Source organism: Notamacropus eugenii, chromosome 5 (assembly GCF_028372415.1).
Source record: "Notamacropus eugenii isolate mMacEug1 chromosome 5, mMacEug1.pri_v2, whole genome shotgun sequence".
NCBI lineage: Eukaryota > Metazoa > Chordata > Mammalia > Diprotodontia > Macropodidae > Notamacropus > Notamacropus eugenii.
In genome coordinates this window covers 13,048,274-13,064,025 of record NC_092876.1, presented here as the reverse complement: position 1 = coordinate 13,064,025, position 15,752 = coordinate 13,048,274, and the positions used below count along the sequence as shown (strand labels likewise).

Genomic DNA, 15,752 nt, shown 5'->3' with positions numbered 1-15,752 from the left:
CCTTGGGGCACCAAAGAGTTGTTCTCTGCCCTGAGGGAGGGTCTGGGGAGTATGTCTGGAAGGGAATGAGAGCTGTCAGTTCCAGGAGATCCCCCCTTCTGTGTGCCCCCCTTACTGAGTCCCCTCACTTTAAACCCTGTCAGCCCTGCCCATACCCATCTCCCTCTCCTGGGGGCATCTGTCTGCTCTGGGGAGGTGGAGTGTGGGGGGAAGGACTCAACTGCCTGTGCCCTCATCCTCTTGTGCTGACACAACCCTGGCAGAGAGGACCCTAGTTACTCCCAACTCCCCACATCCTCCCTACCAAACACCCCCAGAGGAAGGAGACAGAAGGATCAGATCCTGGGCTTGGGGCTGGTGGGAGAGAAAGGGGCTAGATGACAGAAGAACCTCCAGCTTTTGTCCCTCTTCCAACCTTACTGGGTGACCTCTCACTGGCCCCTCCTCTCTGGACCAAAGATGTGTACACTTGGCTTGTATCTGGCATCAGTGACTTGCAAAGTCCCTTTGAGTTTGGAGGTCCCCCTTCCCCAGGACTCACCAAGTTTCAGCCGGGCAGAGAGGATGGGGGTCATGATTGTGCCTGTAGATAATAGAAAGGTAGATCAATGGTAGATCAGGCACAGTCTGAGGCTGAGGATGTGACCACGATCTGCTGTGCTGAGTCTCTCAGGGTCCAGTCTCACTGAGAAGGTTTTCCAGCTCCTTGCCACTGTGGTTTCCTGTTGATTGTCCCATGAAGGGTGGTTTGGGGACCTTGGGTGTAGAATCAGGCATCATCATCAGGGAGGAAGGTCAGAGCAGACCTGAAGAGGTGCCTTTTGGTGACAGGTCCCATCCCACAGGACTTTGAATGGGAGAGATGCCAGATGAGGCTCAGCTTTCCCTGACCTCCCGGCCATGTACAGTGGGTGGTAGTTGGTCTGAGGGAAATCACAGCTGGCATTTCTTTGGTGCCATAAGGTTTGCCAAGGTCTTTACAAAGAGGATCTCATTGTATCCACACTCCCATGCTGAGAGAGGCAGGCATTATTAATATTCTCATTAATAGCTCATGTTGAGGAGGGAAATATTTTCCACAAGGACTTCATGAATACTGATACCTAGATGAATAAATTAGAGATAAGAGGTGAATTCACTTCATTGGAGTGAAAATTTGGAAGGAGAATAAACAACTGACAAGACCATAATGATCCTTCTCTCATTAGTACACTCTGAAAACTAGTGGAGGCCAAAAAAATGAGTGACTACATGGGACATCCAGAAGTATTAGAACCAAACTGAAAGATCAGAAAAAAAGAAGAAGAGAATGTCAGATATCTGTTAAATGAACCAATTTGCAAAAGAGGCCCAGGAGAGACTTGAAGGGTCAGTAAATTTGGGAAGATGGCATAAGAGGTCAGAAATTTCCAGGCTGTCCCGATTTCCTCCACAAACAGACATAAAATTGTCATTAAATGAAAGTGGAGCAGCAAAATACAGGGGTACAGTGGTTGTCCTCCTAAAACAACTTGAGAGCTCCTCAGAAAAGATGGGGCTTCCAGAGGGGCTGAGGTTTGATCTGAAAGAAATACCTCCAGCCCAACTCCACTGAATCGGCAAACAGCAGTCAGTCCCTGAAGCAGCTCTGTCAGGAAGCATACTGGACCCCAAGGAATTTCATCTGAGGAACTTTCATCTAAGGAATCACAGAAGCTGAGTGGAGAAAGATTGAAGAAGTCCCCATCGTTTCCAGAATTTTTGGTAGTCAGAAGTAAAACATTTTCGAGGAGAAACAGGATGAAAGAAGAGAGAAAATAGAAGAAGTGAGGGGCAAGATAGGATGGAGAGAAGTATAGTTAGTCTTTCACAATATGACTATTATGGAAGTATTTTGCATGACTACACACATGTAACCTATGTTGAATTGCTTGCCTTCTCAATGGGGTTGGGGTGGGGTAGGGAGGGGAAGGAGACAATTTGGAACTCAATGTTTTAAAAGCGAATGTTAAAATTGTTTTTACATGTAACTGGGGGAAAATAAAATATTGAATAATTTTTTAAAGTAAATAAAAGAGAACTAAAAAAGAAACAAAGAAATTCACATAATAACTTTATTACTCATTTAAAAGACATAGAAAATGGTACATAATAAATTTGCAGTTTCATGTGCACTTTTATTCTGTGTTATGAACATGATTCTTTTATTCCATAAATTTTCAGAAAATCAGTAAACTCTCTGAAAACTGTGACTAAAAACTGCCTGGACACTATATTTCAAGAAATCATAAATGAAAACTGCCTACATTATATCTACCAGGAAAAATAATGATGAAAAATTTTTATTTATCAGTACTTCAAAAAAATAACTCAAAGAATGTCATAACAAAAAATCCAAAATTCTCACATAAAACAAACAAAAAAACCAACCATAAAAAAAAAGAAAAAACCAAAAACTCCAAGTATTCTGCAAGAAGCAGTTCAATTATCAACATAGGATTTTGGAAGGATGGCAGAATAGGGCAGGAAATTACCTGGCTGTCCAAAATTCCCCCCCCCAAACAAATTAAAATAATGCCTCAAAGTGAACTTGGAGAGGCACAAATAATTAAAAGTCAGGGTAGAGCAGAGATAACCTAAGACTACTAGGGAAGAGCTTGGTATGACCTGATCTCCTGCAGGGTGCTCTGGCCTGATTGAAGTACTGTTTCACTAAGCACCCCAACATGCACAGTAATGGAAGAAAATCAAGAAAATTATGAAAAGAAAGTCAACCCATTAGAAAAAGAAATCCAGAAACTTACAGAAGAAAATAACTCTTGAAAAACTAAACTTGGGTAAAGGGAAGTCAATGAATTTGATATGGTATGGGGTGCTGGGAACCTTGAAAAGTAAGGGTACATATGGGTGAGTCTGCCTGGAAAGAATTCAACCACTCAAACCTTCTCTCAGTCAAAATAGCCATGCCCATGTGTTCGTCCTTCGTTGTCAAAGAAAACCATGCCATCAGAGAAATAATGACATGACTTGCATTTGACTTTGTTTTGAATGAGGGAGGGCTGTGCAGGTCACCAGCCTCACTTTTCCAGAGCCATCTGAATCCAGTGACCAGATGTTTATCAGGATGACTGGAGATGACCCAGGGTGAGGCAATTGGGGTTAAGTGCCTTGCACAAGGTCACACAGCTAGTGAGTGTCAAGTGTCTGAGGTAAGATTTGAACTCAGGTGCTCCTGACTCCTGCACTAGTGCTCTATTCACTGCACCACTTATTTGCCCCGTCAAAATAGCAGGGTTTATTATAATGCCAATAGGATTGGGCAGACATTCTTAGTGACTCTACAGGTTTCATGAGGATGAGACTGATGCAAAAAAGGTAGAAAGCATCCATGAAAAGATCTTGATGGGATTAAGGAACAGTTTGGTTGCCAGGAGTAGTTCCTCAGCTATGTATGTCACTTTCATGACAGCATGCTTGCCCAGGTTCTAGATAATGGACAATGCTGTCCTGCTTTCCCAGACACCAATGGAGTGAAACAAGGATATGTGCTTGCTCTCATGCTTTTTAGTAGGATGTTTTCAGCCATGTTGTCAAATGCTTTCAGTGAGGAGGAACATACACTCAAGGTCAGCTACCACACGAATGGTAAATTCTTCAATTTGAAAAGGCCAAGTCCAAAATCAAGACCAAAGTGGAGGGAGGGTTGGTGCATGATGTTCTGTTTGCAGGTGATTATACACTCAATGTAGCCTCTGAAGCTGAGATGTGACAACGTATGGATCAATTCTCTACTTTTTGTGTTAATTTTGGCCTAATAATTAACACCAAGAAAACACAGATGTTCCATCAGCCACCACCACACCACCCATATGTGGAACCATCCGTTACAGCAAATGGAGAAGTTTTGAATGCAGTGGATAAGTTAGCTTACCTTGGTAGTGTAATTTCTAGGGATGTACATATAGATAATGAGGTTGACACGGACATTGTCAGAGCCATTTCAGCGTTTGGGAGGCTATGAAGGAAAGCATGGGAGAAGAGAGGTATTAGATTGACTACCAAACTGAAGGTCTACAGAGCAGTTGTGCTGACCTCATTGTTGTATGCCTGTGATACCTAGAAAGTCAACCAGTGCCATGCCAGGAAACCGAATTCTTCCATTTGAATGATCTTAGGAAAATTATGAAAATATCTGGCAGGAAAAGGTGCCAGACACTGAGGTTCTTTCTCAAACTAAACTGCCAAGCATTCATCAGGACAAATGGAGTCAAATAGCTCTGGAGGAGAAACTGAAACTGCTGACCATGCACAGCCTTCCCTCAATCAAATCAAAGTCAACTGAGAGTCATGTCATCATCTTGATGTCATGGTCCTCTTCAAGAATGCAAACACAACCTGTGAGTGAGTAGCAGCTCCTCTTCTCTCCTTCTCACCCTCCTGGCCTGGGGTGTTCTGCCCAGGGGAAGGTACCTCAATGGCCAAAAGCTGCCATTTTTCCTTCGGGTTTAGTGGCTAGATTTCTTGCTCAAACACCAAGTGCTGTATCTCACTCAAAGTGAGAATCTGATAAGACCTGGGTCTGCCAGGGTCTGCCATTGCCTCCTGGGCCATCTCCAGTCATCTTGATGAATATCTAGCCACTGACCCCAGCTGGCTCTGGAGTAGAAAGTGAGGCTGGTGACCTTGCACAGCCCTCCCTCACTCAAATCAAAGTCATCTGCAAGTCATGTCATCATCTTGATGTCATGGTTGTCTGTGAGAATGAAGGACAAACACAACAACAAGCCAAGTATTCAAACTAGTCTTCAGAGAGCGCAACTCTGATGGGCTGGGCACATGGTTTGAATGCAAAATATATGCTTGCCAAAAAGACTATTTTATGGAGAACTCATACAGGGCAAGCATTCACATGGTGGTCAGAAGAAGCCACACAAGGACAATCTCAGGGTCTCTGTTAGGAACTTTATAATTGATTGTGTGACATGGGAAACACTGGCACAGGACCACTCAACATGGTGTGCCCACATTGGAAAAGGTGCTGGTTCTATGAGCAAAGTAGAATTGAAACTGCTCAAAGAAAATGCAGAATGTGCAAATTTGAAATATCCACCCCAAATGTTCACACAGACTATGCCCAGCCTGTGGTAGAGCATTCCCAGTTCATATTGGTCCGATCAGCCACAGTTGGACAAGTTGGACTTGACTCTGGCATAGTGATGTCATTTTGGTCCTCTTCATGAATGAAAGACAACAACCAAGTGACCTGACATGGGCCAGGTGCAGACAAAGAAAGGAGTTAAGTGGTCAGAGAGTCACAGTGAAAAGGATTATTGAGTATCTAAGGCTGAGTTAGCTCAATTGCCTTGGGCTAAGCACCAGTGGTCTGCTGAAATGTGTGGGACTGGGCTGCTTTTAAAGACATGGTCTTTTCCTTTTAAGGGTCCTGGTCCTATCACCCCATCGAATTCATAAGACACCAATAAACAATAAAATAAAATCACAAGAATGAAGACAGAAGAGAATGTGAAACATCTCTTTAGAAAAACAACTGACCTGGAAAACAGATCAAGGAGAGACAGTATAAGAAAGGATGAAACCACTTTTCCCCCCTTGATGGAAATGATACCATTTTCACCATATCTTTCAGTTATCATGGTACGGTAAAGCTCTTATAATAGAATTCTGAAACAGCTACCTGCCTTAGCATATGGAGTTCATATTAGACTGAGGTCAGGAAAATGGATTAGAGATTAGGAAGCCTCTAAACAATACCAGTAAGCAGGAGTCTAGCCACTATACTCCAAGAACTTATTAAAGAAAATTGACCTTAATTTTTAGAACTAGAGGATAAAATAGACATTTTAAAAATCACCACATGAAATAGATTTTCAGCAGAAAATTCACAGGAACATCTTAGCTACTTTTGAAGTTCCCAGATCAAGGAGACAATACGACAAACAACTAGAAAAAAAGTTAGAATTATGATAACACAAGAATTAGCAGCTTCTACGTTAAAAGAGTGGTCTGAAGAACAGGAGTTTGAGACAATAAAGGAGGGAACTCAGAAGGGTGGGTAGATTAAGGAATAGGAAGGTAAAGGGAGAGGATTAAGGAGAAATTTTTAGAAGTGTAGATTAAAAAGGCAGTGATTAGAAATTAATTAGATGTCTGAGGAGGGATAACTCAGTAAAAAGAGGAGAGAAGAATTAAGAGTGAGGAAAAATAGGATGAAGTGAAATGCAAACTAGTCACTATAACTTTGAATGTGAATGCAAGAACTCACCCATAAAACAGGAAAGGATAGCAGAAAGGAAAGCAGAACGATTTGGAAAGTGGAATCTGACAATATGTTGTTTACCAAAAAACACACTTAAAAATGAAAGATACATATAGAATAAAAATAAAAAGCTGGAGTAGAATTTATTGTGCTTCAGCTGATGTAAAAAAAAAAGCTGCTATAGCAATCATGATCTCAGACAAATTTAAATCTAAAATAGATTTAATTAAAAGAGATAAATAGAAAATCTACATTATGATCAAAGGTACCATAGACATTGAAGTGACATCAGTACTAAATCTATTTTCACCAAATGCTATAGTATCCAAATTTTTAAAGGAAAAACTAAGTAAATTACAGATGGAGACAAATAGCAAAACAAGAATAGCAGGGAATTTCAACCTTCCCTTCTCAGAATGAGATAAATCTAAACATAAAATAAAGAAAGAAGTCAAGGAGATAAGTAAAATCTTAGAAAGGTTAAATATGAAAGAAAGCTGGAGAAAATTGAATAGAAATAGAAGTGAATATACCTTTTTCTCAGCAGTACATGGTACTTTTATAAAAATTGACTACATATCAAGTCATAAAATTCTTTTAGTTAATGCAAAAAAAAATATTGAATGCATCCTTTTCAGATCATGATGCCATATAAACATATGTAATAAGGGACCATGGAAAAACAGATTATAAATTAATTGGAAACTAAGTAACCTAATTTTAAAGAATGAGTGGGCAAAAGATTAAGCCACAGAAATAGTAATTTTGTAAAAGAGAATAACAATAATGAAGTAAAATACTCACACCTATGGTATTCAGGAAAAGCAGTGAAAAATAATATCACTAAATGCTTATACCAATAAAATAGAGAAATAGAAGACTAATGAAATTAGTATTCAATTTTAAAAATCTAGAGAAAGAACAAATTAAAAATCCCCAATTAAAGACCAAACTGGAAATCCTAAAAAATTAAAGGTGGCATTAATAAAATTCCATGTAAAAAAATCATTGAATTAATAGATGAAACTAGAACTTGGTTTTAGAAAAAGCAAATAAAGTAGACCAACTATTGATGTATGTGACGTTTTAAAAGCGAGAAGAAAAGTCGCTAATCTCAAAAATGAAAAACTTGAATGTGGCGCGAGTGAAGATGAAATTAAAGCAATTTCTGGGAGTCACTTTGTCCAATTAGTCATCAATAAATTTATCCATTTAAGGAGAATGGAAGAATATTTACAAAAATAAAAATGGTCTAGATTAGCAGAAAAGAAAAGAGAATATTCAAATGGACCTATTTTAGAAAAAGAAATTGATACCCAGAAAAATTAAGCAAAATCTCGAATGAAAAAAATAGACATTTGATCAACTGTCAGACTTCCAATATCGTTAAAAGAAAAAAAAAATGAGCTTAATAGAAGATTTGACGTACAAGAGCCAAGAGAAATGTAAAGTACATACCAAAGATTGATTATAAGGAATTCAGTAAGGACAGATCATTTATTTTATATGTATGTAAAATGTAAAACTTGTGTCTAAGATTTCATTAGTAATTGAGTAGCTCACAAGAAAGACTGGAGTAGACCTGAGTATGATATGATTTTAAAAAGTAAAACTATTGAGGAACAAGTAAAAAGAAGAATTATTTTATACAAATGAGGTGCAAGAGGAAGAACTGATACAGAGGAATTAGATGGGGGAGTTCTGGTAACCTACTTTCATCCAGAATGGGTTTAAGAGGGAACTATATATATATACACATATATATATATGTACTTATGTGCATATATATGTATATATACATATGTACTTATGTGCATATATATGTATATATACATATGAGTCTAAAAGTCTTCTAAATGCAGTAGAAATATAACAGTAAGGGGATACAGAGGGGGGAAAGGACAAGGGAGGGATCTCTAGTTAGAAGGTTGAAGAAATAGGTTACAAGGAAGCCAAGGACAGTTCTCAACACAACATGTGATATTTATCACATAGGTTTTCTTGAAGTGAATATGTATTGTTACATATTTTGAAACCTCTCTCATGTTCTGCTATGCACATGACATGCTTTTTTTTCTTTTATTACTTTGTATTTAAGTTTCTATATTTAAGTGTATGATATGTTTTTTCTCTTTATTCTTTGTTTGTGTTATGGTGTTTGAGTCTAAAATAAAATTAAAAGAAAAGAAACGAAAAAGAAATTCAATGGGCCATAAATGATCTTTCTAAGAAAAAAGCACCAGGCCCATATGGATTTGGAAGTTAATTTTATCAACCATCTAAAGATCAACGAATGCCAATATTAAATAAATTATTTGGAATAAGAGGCAAGGAAGCGATGCTACCATGCTCTTTTTAAGAAACAAATATGATGCTGATACCTAAACCAGGAAGAGTAAAAACAGAGAAATAAAATTACAAAATAATTTCATTAATGCATATGGATGCAAAAATCTTAAATAAAATACAATAGATTGCAAGGCTTATACATCATGACTAAGTGAGATTTATATTAGGAACATAGGGATGGTTTAACATAAGGAAAACTATTAACACAATTGATTATATCAATAATAAAAGAAAAAATCATATGATTATGTCAATAGATCTGGGGAAAGCTTATGATAAAGTACAACACTCATTTTGATTTAAAACACTTGAAAATATAGGCAGAAATGGATTTTTCCTTATAATTGTCATAAGTTCCTACCTAAAACTGTCAGCTAGCATGATTTGTAAGGGGAATAAGCTAGGAGCCTTTCCAATAAGATGTGTAGTGAATAAGGGTGCCCATTATCACCAATATTATTTAATATTATATTAGAAATGCTAACAATAACAATAAGAGAAGGAAAAGAAATGGAAGGAATTAAAATGGACAATGAGGTCATAGAACTGTCACTTTTTATGGACAATCTGATGATGTTGGAAACTCCTAGAGATTCAACTAAAAAGTCAGTTGAAGCCATAATATTTAGCAACATAGCAGCATATAAAGTAAGCCCATATAAATCATCAACATTTCTATATATCACCAACAAAACCCTGCAAGAGGTACTAAGACAACCTCCATTTAAAATGACTGTAGATGGTATAATATACTTGGCAGTATATCTGCCATGATGAACCCAGGAAATACATGAATATGAGTATAAAACACTCTTTACACAAATCAAGTCCAATTTGAATAGTCAAGTAATATTGTTCATGGGGGAGGCAGAGCCAATATAAAAAAGTGACAGTTTTACCTAAACTAATCTCATTATTCAAAGCCATCTCAATTAATTATCAAAAAATTATTTTTGAGAGAAAAATAATAACACCATTTAATTGAAGAGCAATAGAAGAGAATATCGAAAGACTTGATGTAAAAAAGTAAAAGAAGGCGGTTTAGCCGTACCGATCTTAAACAAAATTTAAGGCAGTAATTATCAAACCTATCTGGTACTGGCTATGAAATAGAAAGGGGCATCAGTGGAACAGAGTAGACACATAATACACAGCCAAAAGTGATTATAGTAACCTTGAGTATGACAAATGTAAAGATTTAAGCTTGTGGGATGAGAATACACTATTTGGTTAAAAAAAAAAATTGTTAAAAAAAACCGGAAAGAAGTCTGGCAGATAGAAGAACTTGGAGTACTGCCTATCAGCCTTATGGATAGGAGAAGAATTTATGAATAAACAAGAAATAAAGAGGACTGTCAGATATAAAATGGATCATTTTGACTACATTAAATTAAAAAGTGTCTGTACAAATAAAATTGATGTATCCAAGAGGAGAAGGAAAGTAGAAAAGTAGGGGGAAATATTTATAGATAGTTTCTCAGACAAAAGTCTTCTATCTCACACGTAAAGAAAACTTTGTCAAATTTAGAACAATATGCATCATTCTCCAATCGATATATGATCAAAGGCTATGAACACACATTTTTTGGAAGAAGAAACCAAAACTAGATATGATCATATATTTAAAATGCTTCTAAATCATGATTGTTTAGAAAAATGCCAAGTTACAACAGTTTTGAAGTGTCATTTTATACCTATAAAATTGACTAAAAGAAGGCCTGGGTCAGGCGTATGCTAGGCCCCAGAACCGGCCAGGAAGAAGGTCTAGGGGCAGGGGCTGACGGAGGGGCAGCTTCCAACCATCTGACCTTGTGGCAGACACGCAGGCAGCAGAAGGAGGAGCCCTTGGAGAAAAGGAACTGAGAGAGGGATGTGGATCTAAGACATCTTGCAGAGGGGCCATGGGCAGATCGCTGAAGTCTCTCAGGCTCTCAGCTTCTCTAGTGGAAAGTGGGGGTGCTACTATTGGCCCTTCCTACCTCCCAGGGCTGCGGAAAGCATGAGAGGCAGCCCAGAATGAACAACCCCATGAGATCTGCATTAGGAGGCCAGGGCAGACAACAACACTCAGTTGTTCTCCAGTACCAGCGGTACCCACGCACCCAGGGCCCCCTACCCCTCTAACTTCCTTTGTACATTGGGGCATTATTCCGTCTTATTGAAAGGAAGAAAACGTCACAGGAACCCCTAAATAAGCAACAGCATCCTCCCCCTACCGCAGGAACTTCCTTCCTGCTGGAGAGGGAAGTATGTGCACCAAAAGGTAAATAAAAGACATTATGAGGAGGGAAGGGCGCACAAACAACCATGTGGAAAGGGACGAGAAAACTATTAGGATCTTCCTCATTTACTACACAGATAGTCGCTTGTCAGATAGATTCATTGCTAAGAGAGACAAGAAGATTCAGACACCTGTTCATTAGTGCCCACAAAGATGTCAGAAGGAGTCCTGGTCAGCAGTCCTCTTGGCTTTGTAATATATAGAGGGAGAGAAAGACAGATGGGCAGTGGTGGTGGCTGAGAGGAGTGCCTCACCCTGTAAAATCTGCACCTAAGGGTAAGTTGGGGGAAAGAGATTTATAGATAGGAACAACAGGTACCCTGTAAAGGACCACCTTTCTTCCATTCCAGGTGGCTCATCAAATGCATCCTGATACACCTAGGGATATGATATGCATCTTTCCTTCTCCTTAGCTAAAGAGTACTAGGGTAGATGAAACCAAAAGATTTGTGATTCTGGGAAAGGAAGCCATTGACTCAGTAACCTTCTTGTGGGCAGGGGCTTTCTTTTTCTCCTTTCTTTCAATCCCCAGAGTGTGGCACAGTGCCTGGCACACAGTAGAGATCAATAAATATCTGTTGGCTGGTGGATTTGGGGGAATCAGAAAGTCTTAGAAGAAGGAAGGTGCTTTTACCTCCTGTCCATTGTACGGAGGAAGAAATCAAGGCCCACAGAAGGGCAGGGACTGACTGGCCCAAAACTCACACTGGGTCATCTAGCTTCCCCTTTCCAGAAACCCAGCCCACTCCTACTGATGCAGTGTAAGCCAGAAAGGGGAAGGAGTTTTAACCTCTCCTGAGAGGGCAGGGGATTGGATAACTTGAGGAAGAAAAGCCCTGACCACACCCTGTGCTGATGATTCTCTACTGAGCAGCTCATGGGTCCACCCTGTCACCAGACATTGGGGCCACGATGGTCTCCACACTCTCTGCCCTGCTCTGCTTAGGTAAGTCCTAGGAAGTGGGAGAGCCACAGCCTTTGGGAGGGAGACGCAAAATCACTGCATCAACCCCTACTCCCCCGTTTTACAAAGCAGGACATGAAGGGCACAGCCAGGACATTGACCCAGGTTTCCTGGTGTCTGGCTGTCCCTTCTACATCCAGCCCCCAGGCAGGGGCTCTGGGTCCTCTTTCCTTTGTCCCTCAGGGTTGGTCACAAGGATGTGGGTTCAAGCATTGGAGGCCCAGTCTAACCCAGAGCCTCTCCTACAGGGCTATGTCTGTGCAGGGGGATCTGGGCACAAAAGGGTGAGTCTTTTCCCCAAATGTCACCTGCCCCTGCTGCCTGCTCAGCACTGAGAGCTGTCCCCAGCCAGGGGCAGCCAGGGCAAACGAAGATGGGGCTCTAGACAAATAGAATGATTCTGGGAGGGACCCTAAGGGTGAGACCTGGGGGGCCAGGAGCTAAAAGGCCCCTCTGGGCTCTGGTTCTCTGATTCTCTTCCAGACACATTGCCCAGACCCTCCCTCAGGGCTGAGCCAGGCTTAGTGATCCCTCAGGGGAAGCCTGTGTCCCTCTGGTGTAAAGGGCCCCCTGGGGCTGTTTTGTATGATCTGCTGAAGGAAGGCTATTACCACATGAGAGAGTCTACTACTGGGAGGGAGGCCCAGTTCCTCATCTCTCCTGTGACAGCAAATGCTGCTGGGAGTTACCAATGTCTCTACCAGACCCAATCATCATGGTCAGAGGCCAGTGACTCCCTGGCACTGACTGTGAAAGGTGAGAGGAGAGCCCCCACCCCTCTACCCCAGCCAGGGCTGACTCTGGGTCATTTGAAGCCAGAAGAAGGGGAGGAGGATGGATGGGCTGCTCCTCTGTGAATACCCCATCTCCAGCCTAGGCACAGGGAGGGGAGGAATGTCCCTTCTCTGACTCCAGACTCTCCTCCTCCTCCCCCAGGCCTGTATGATCCACCCTCCATCTCAGCCTTGCCCAGCTCTGAGGTGGCCTCAGGACACAACGTTACCCTCCTCTGTCACTCAGAAGTGTGGTTTGACACATATGTCCTGTACAAGGATGGAGACAGGATCACCCAAGGCAAGGCCCATGCCCATGGAAGGAGAGTTCTGGCCAGCTTCTCCATGCCAGCTGTGACCACTGCTCAAGAGGGCACTTATCGATGCTACAGCTTTCAGAGTGCCAGGCCCTATGAGTGGTCAGCCTCCAGTGATCCCCTGGTGCTCAGGGTCACAGGTGAGGGAGCCCCAGTCCCCATTCTCCCCAGCCCCCTAACCCTCTAAGCTCCCTCACTGGCCCTGGGGCACCTCCCCACCTGCTCAGGGCCCTGGCCCAGGGGCCCCCAGGGACCAGGAGGGCTGGAGGAGGAGGAGGCTCAGAGGGAGGGGATGGAGAGTCTGGGCAAGGGGGCCAGCTCAGAGAAGGAGACAGTGAGGACTCTCCTCCCTGATCCCTCTAGATCTGTTCTGCCCTCTGATCATACCCCAGCTTTTCCCCCCCAGTGATGTTCCCATGGATGTAGATTATGTGTTGGCAGGGTACATGGGGGGGGGGGCACCTGGAGTAGGGCAGAGGGCAGCCGAGGTGGCAGCTGGTGGTGTTCTCTCTCTCTCTTACTGGGAAGTCCCAGGTTCTCTCATCCTCCTGCCCTTAGGTAACCAGAGACTCTCTGCACAAGTCAAGAGGCAAGAGACATCTCTCTCACTAGAACCCATCCCATCACTCATCTACGCTCCCATTTTACAGATGGGAAAGTGAGGCCCAGAGAGGGCAGGGGCTCCCATACAGATTTCCACAGCTTCCACCTGTCTTTCAGTTTCCTTGGGGACATGATATTCAGTGAGTAACCCAGGAATTCCCCTTTCAGGATGGACAAAAGCAGGGGACTGTGCACGAAGTCAAGATCCAGGTTTCCCTCTTCTCTGACCTCATCCTTCTTCCTCTTCTCCTCCCTCTGAACCTTTGCACCAGCAGAGTCCCACCCCTGGAATGCCCTCCCAAGGCTCACCTCCTGCAGAGTCTTTCTCGAAATCGCCCTTTACTCCCTCAACATGTGGCATTGGTGCTGCTATTACCCCAGTTTTACAGATGAGGAAGCTGCAGCAGAGGTTAAGTGACTTGCCCAGGATCACACAGCTAGGATTGGTCTGAGGCTAGACTGGAACCCAGAACTTCATCACTGCCTCCACAGGCCCTCCTTCATTTGGTGGAGCTGTCCCAGGTGGCACTGGTCTTTTTCCTGGCTTCCCCCTGTCCCCTTCCTGCTCCCTCCCAACCCCCAGCCCTTCAAAAATGTTTTTTTCTCATCTTCCTTGGCCGACATGCTTGGGTTCACTTGCTGGTGATCGCAGGATTACAGCCAGGAGAACGTAGGCCCACGGAGCCAGCAGGGCCTTGTTTTGTCTCTGCATCCCCTGGGCCCTCTCCAGCACCAGGACAGGCCCTTAGCTAGGGTTTAACTCAAGTGTGGAGGATGAGCCTGCAGGCTCCTGGTAACTCTTTCCGCACCTTGGTCAGCATCCTCAGCTTCCCCAGGTCTGGCAGCAGGCATCTCAGCGGGAGTCTCAGCCTTCCTCACCCTGCTCTTCCTCTTCCTCATCCTCCTCCTCTGCCATCGATGCAGGCAGCATCAGGCCAGACTCAGTGAGTTCTTGGGATCAGGCGGGCACCTGGGCTGAGGGCCTGATGGGAGATGAGCTGAGCCCCACTAAAGCCTGGCTCTCCCTCTCCTTACAGGGAATGGGGGCAGAGAGGCAGAGGACAAGAAGATCACCAGGAGGTAGGGCCCAGACACACTCCAGTTACCCCTAGACCCTCCCCCTCCTCACCTACCCACCTTCCCAGACCTTCCCCCTCAACTATCTGTGCCTTCTTGTTCCCAGCTCTGACCCAGAGGAGGGGACCCCCCTGGAGGAGACCCTGTGTGAGTGAGGGGGACAGGGGGGCCTGGGCTGGCAGAGGGAAGAGCCTGGTCCTGGGCAGAGCCAGGGTCCTGACCCCTCATGCCTTCTCCTCTTGCCTCCAGATGCTGCTGTGAATGATGACAGACAGACAGAAGAGACCAGACAGGAGGACACTGCTGTGAGTCAAAGATCTCTTCTGCAGGGAACAGGGAGGGAGAGGCTGCCCCAGAGCACACAGCTGGGAGGGTTCAGGGTCCTTTCCCCTTCTCAGCTCTCCTGCCCCATGTCCCACTGAATCCCTTCATCCTCTCTTGCCAGGCTCCCAAAAGAGAAGACCCTCAGGAAGTGACTTACGCCCAGCTGAACCTCAGCAGCCTCAAGGCTGGGGCCAAGGACCCTCCCGCCTCTGAACTAGTGGAGCCCAGCCTCTATGCTGCCCTTCAGGGAGCTCAGCCTGAGCCCAGGGGACCCCAGGATGAAGAGGCCCCTCCCTGGCTCTGCCTGTGAGACAACTGAAGCTACCAGGCATGGATGGGGAAACCTTGGGACACCTGAACCACGGGGTGGATGGCCCCACCTGGGCACCTCGGGCAGCAGACTGATTTGTGCCTTTGTGCCTAGGCAGTTAGATTGGCCAAGGGCTCAGCCCAACGTAGGCGCTCAATGATTCTGCCAAGCGCTGGAGACAGAGAAGTGAAATGTCCCATTCTGAGGGGGCAGACAAACGTGCAGGGAAGGTTTCAGCTGAACTGGAAATGCCGCGGTCCCCCTGCCATCGAACCATTTCCCGTGCAAGGGCTTGAGCGGCAGGAGCTCTTGCTCAGAATGCTGCGCCTGGACAAGCCCTCGGATTCAGTTTCCCCATTTGTCAAATGGATACAGTATCACCCACCTCCCAGCTGTGAGGGTGGAATGAGATCATTATAAAGCCCTGGGCACAGGCTGCACAGTAAACGGTAGTAAATGCAAGAGAATTGGGGGGAGGGGGGTCTCAGGTAGCGTGGC

At 43.7% G+C, this 15,752-nt stretch overlaps 1 protein-coding gene across 1 annotated transcript in view; it reads left to right on the top strand.

The window, feature by feature from the left end:
• LOC140507332 (paired immunoglobulin-like receptor B) overlaps positions 1-15,701 on the top strand; it is a 62,951-nt gene extending 47,250 nt beyond the window's left edge. Inside the window, exons 19-27 of the mRNA XM_072615444.1 lie at positions 11,761-11,832; positions 12,099-12,134; positions 12,334-12,606; positions 12,787-13,080; positions 14,362-14,487; positions 14,581-14,623; positions 14,727-14,767; positions 14,870-14,925; positions 15,066-15,701. Coding sequence (XP_072471545.1) covers positions 11,761-11,832; positions 12,099-12,134; positions 12,334-12,606; positions 12,787-13,080; positions 14,362-14,487; positions 14,581-14,623; positions 14,727-14,767; positions 14,870-14,925; positions 15,066-15,254 — 1,130 coding nt within the window. The 3' untranslated portion in view covers positions 15,255-15,701. The remainder of the gene's footprint in view (positions 1-11,760; positions 11,833-12,098; positions 12,135-12,333; positions 12,607-12,786; positions 13,081-14,361; positions 14,488-14,580; positions 14,624-14,726; positions 14,768-14,869; positions 14,926-15,065) is intronic.
• Positions 15,702-15,752: the final 51 nt, after the last annotated feature.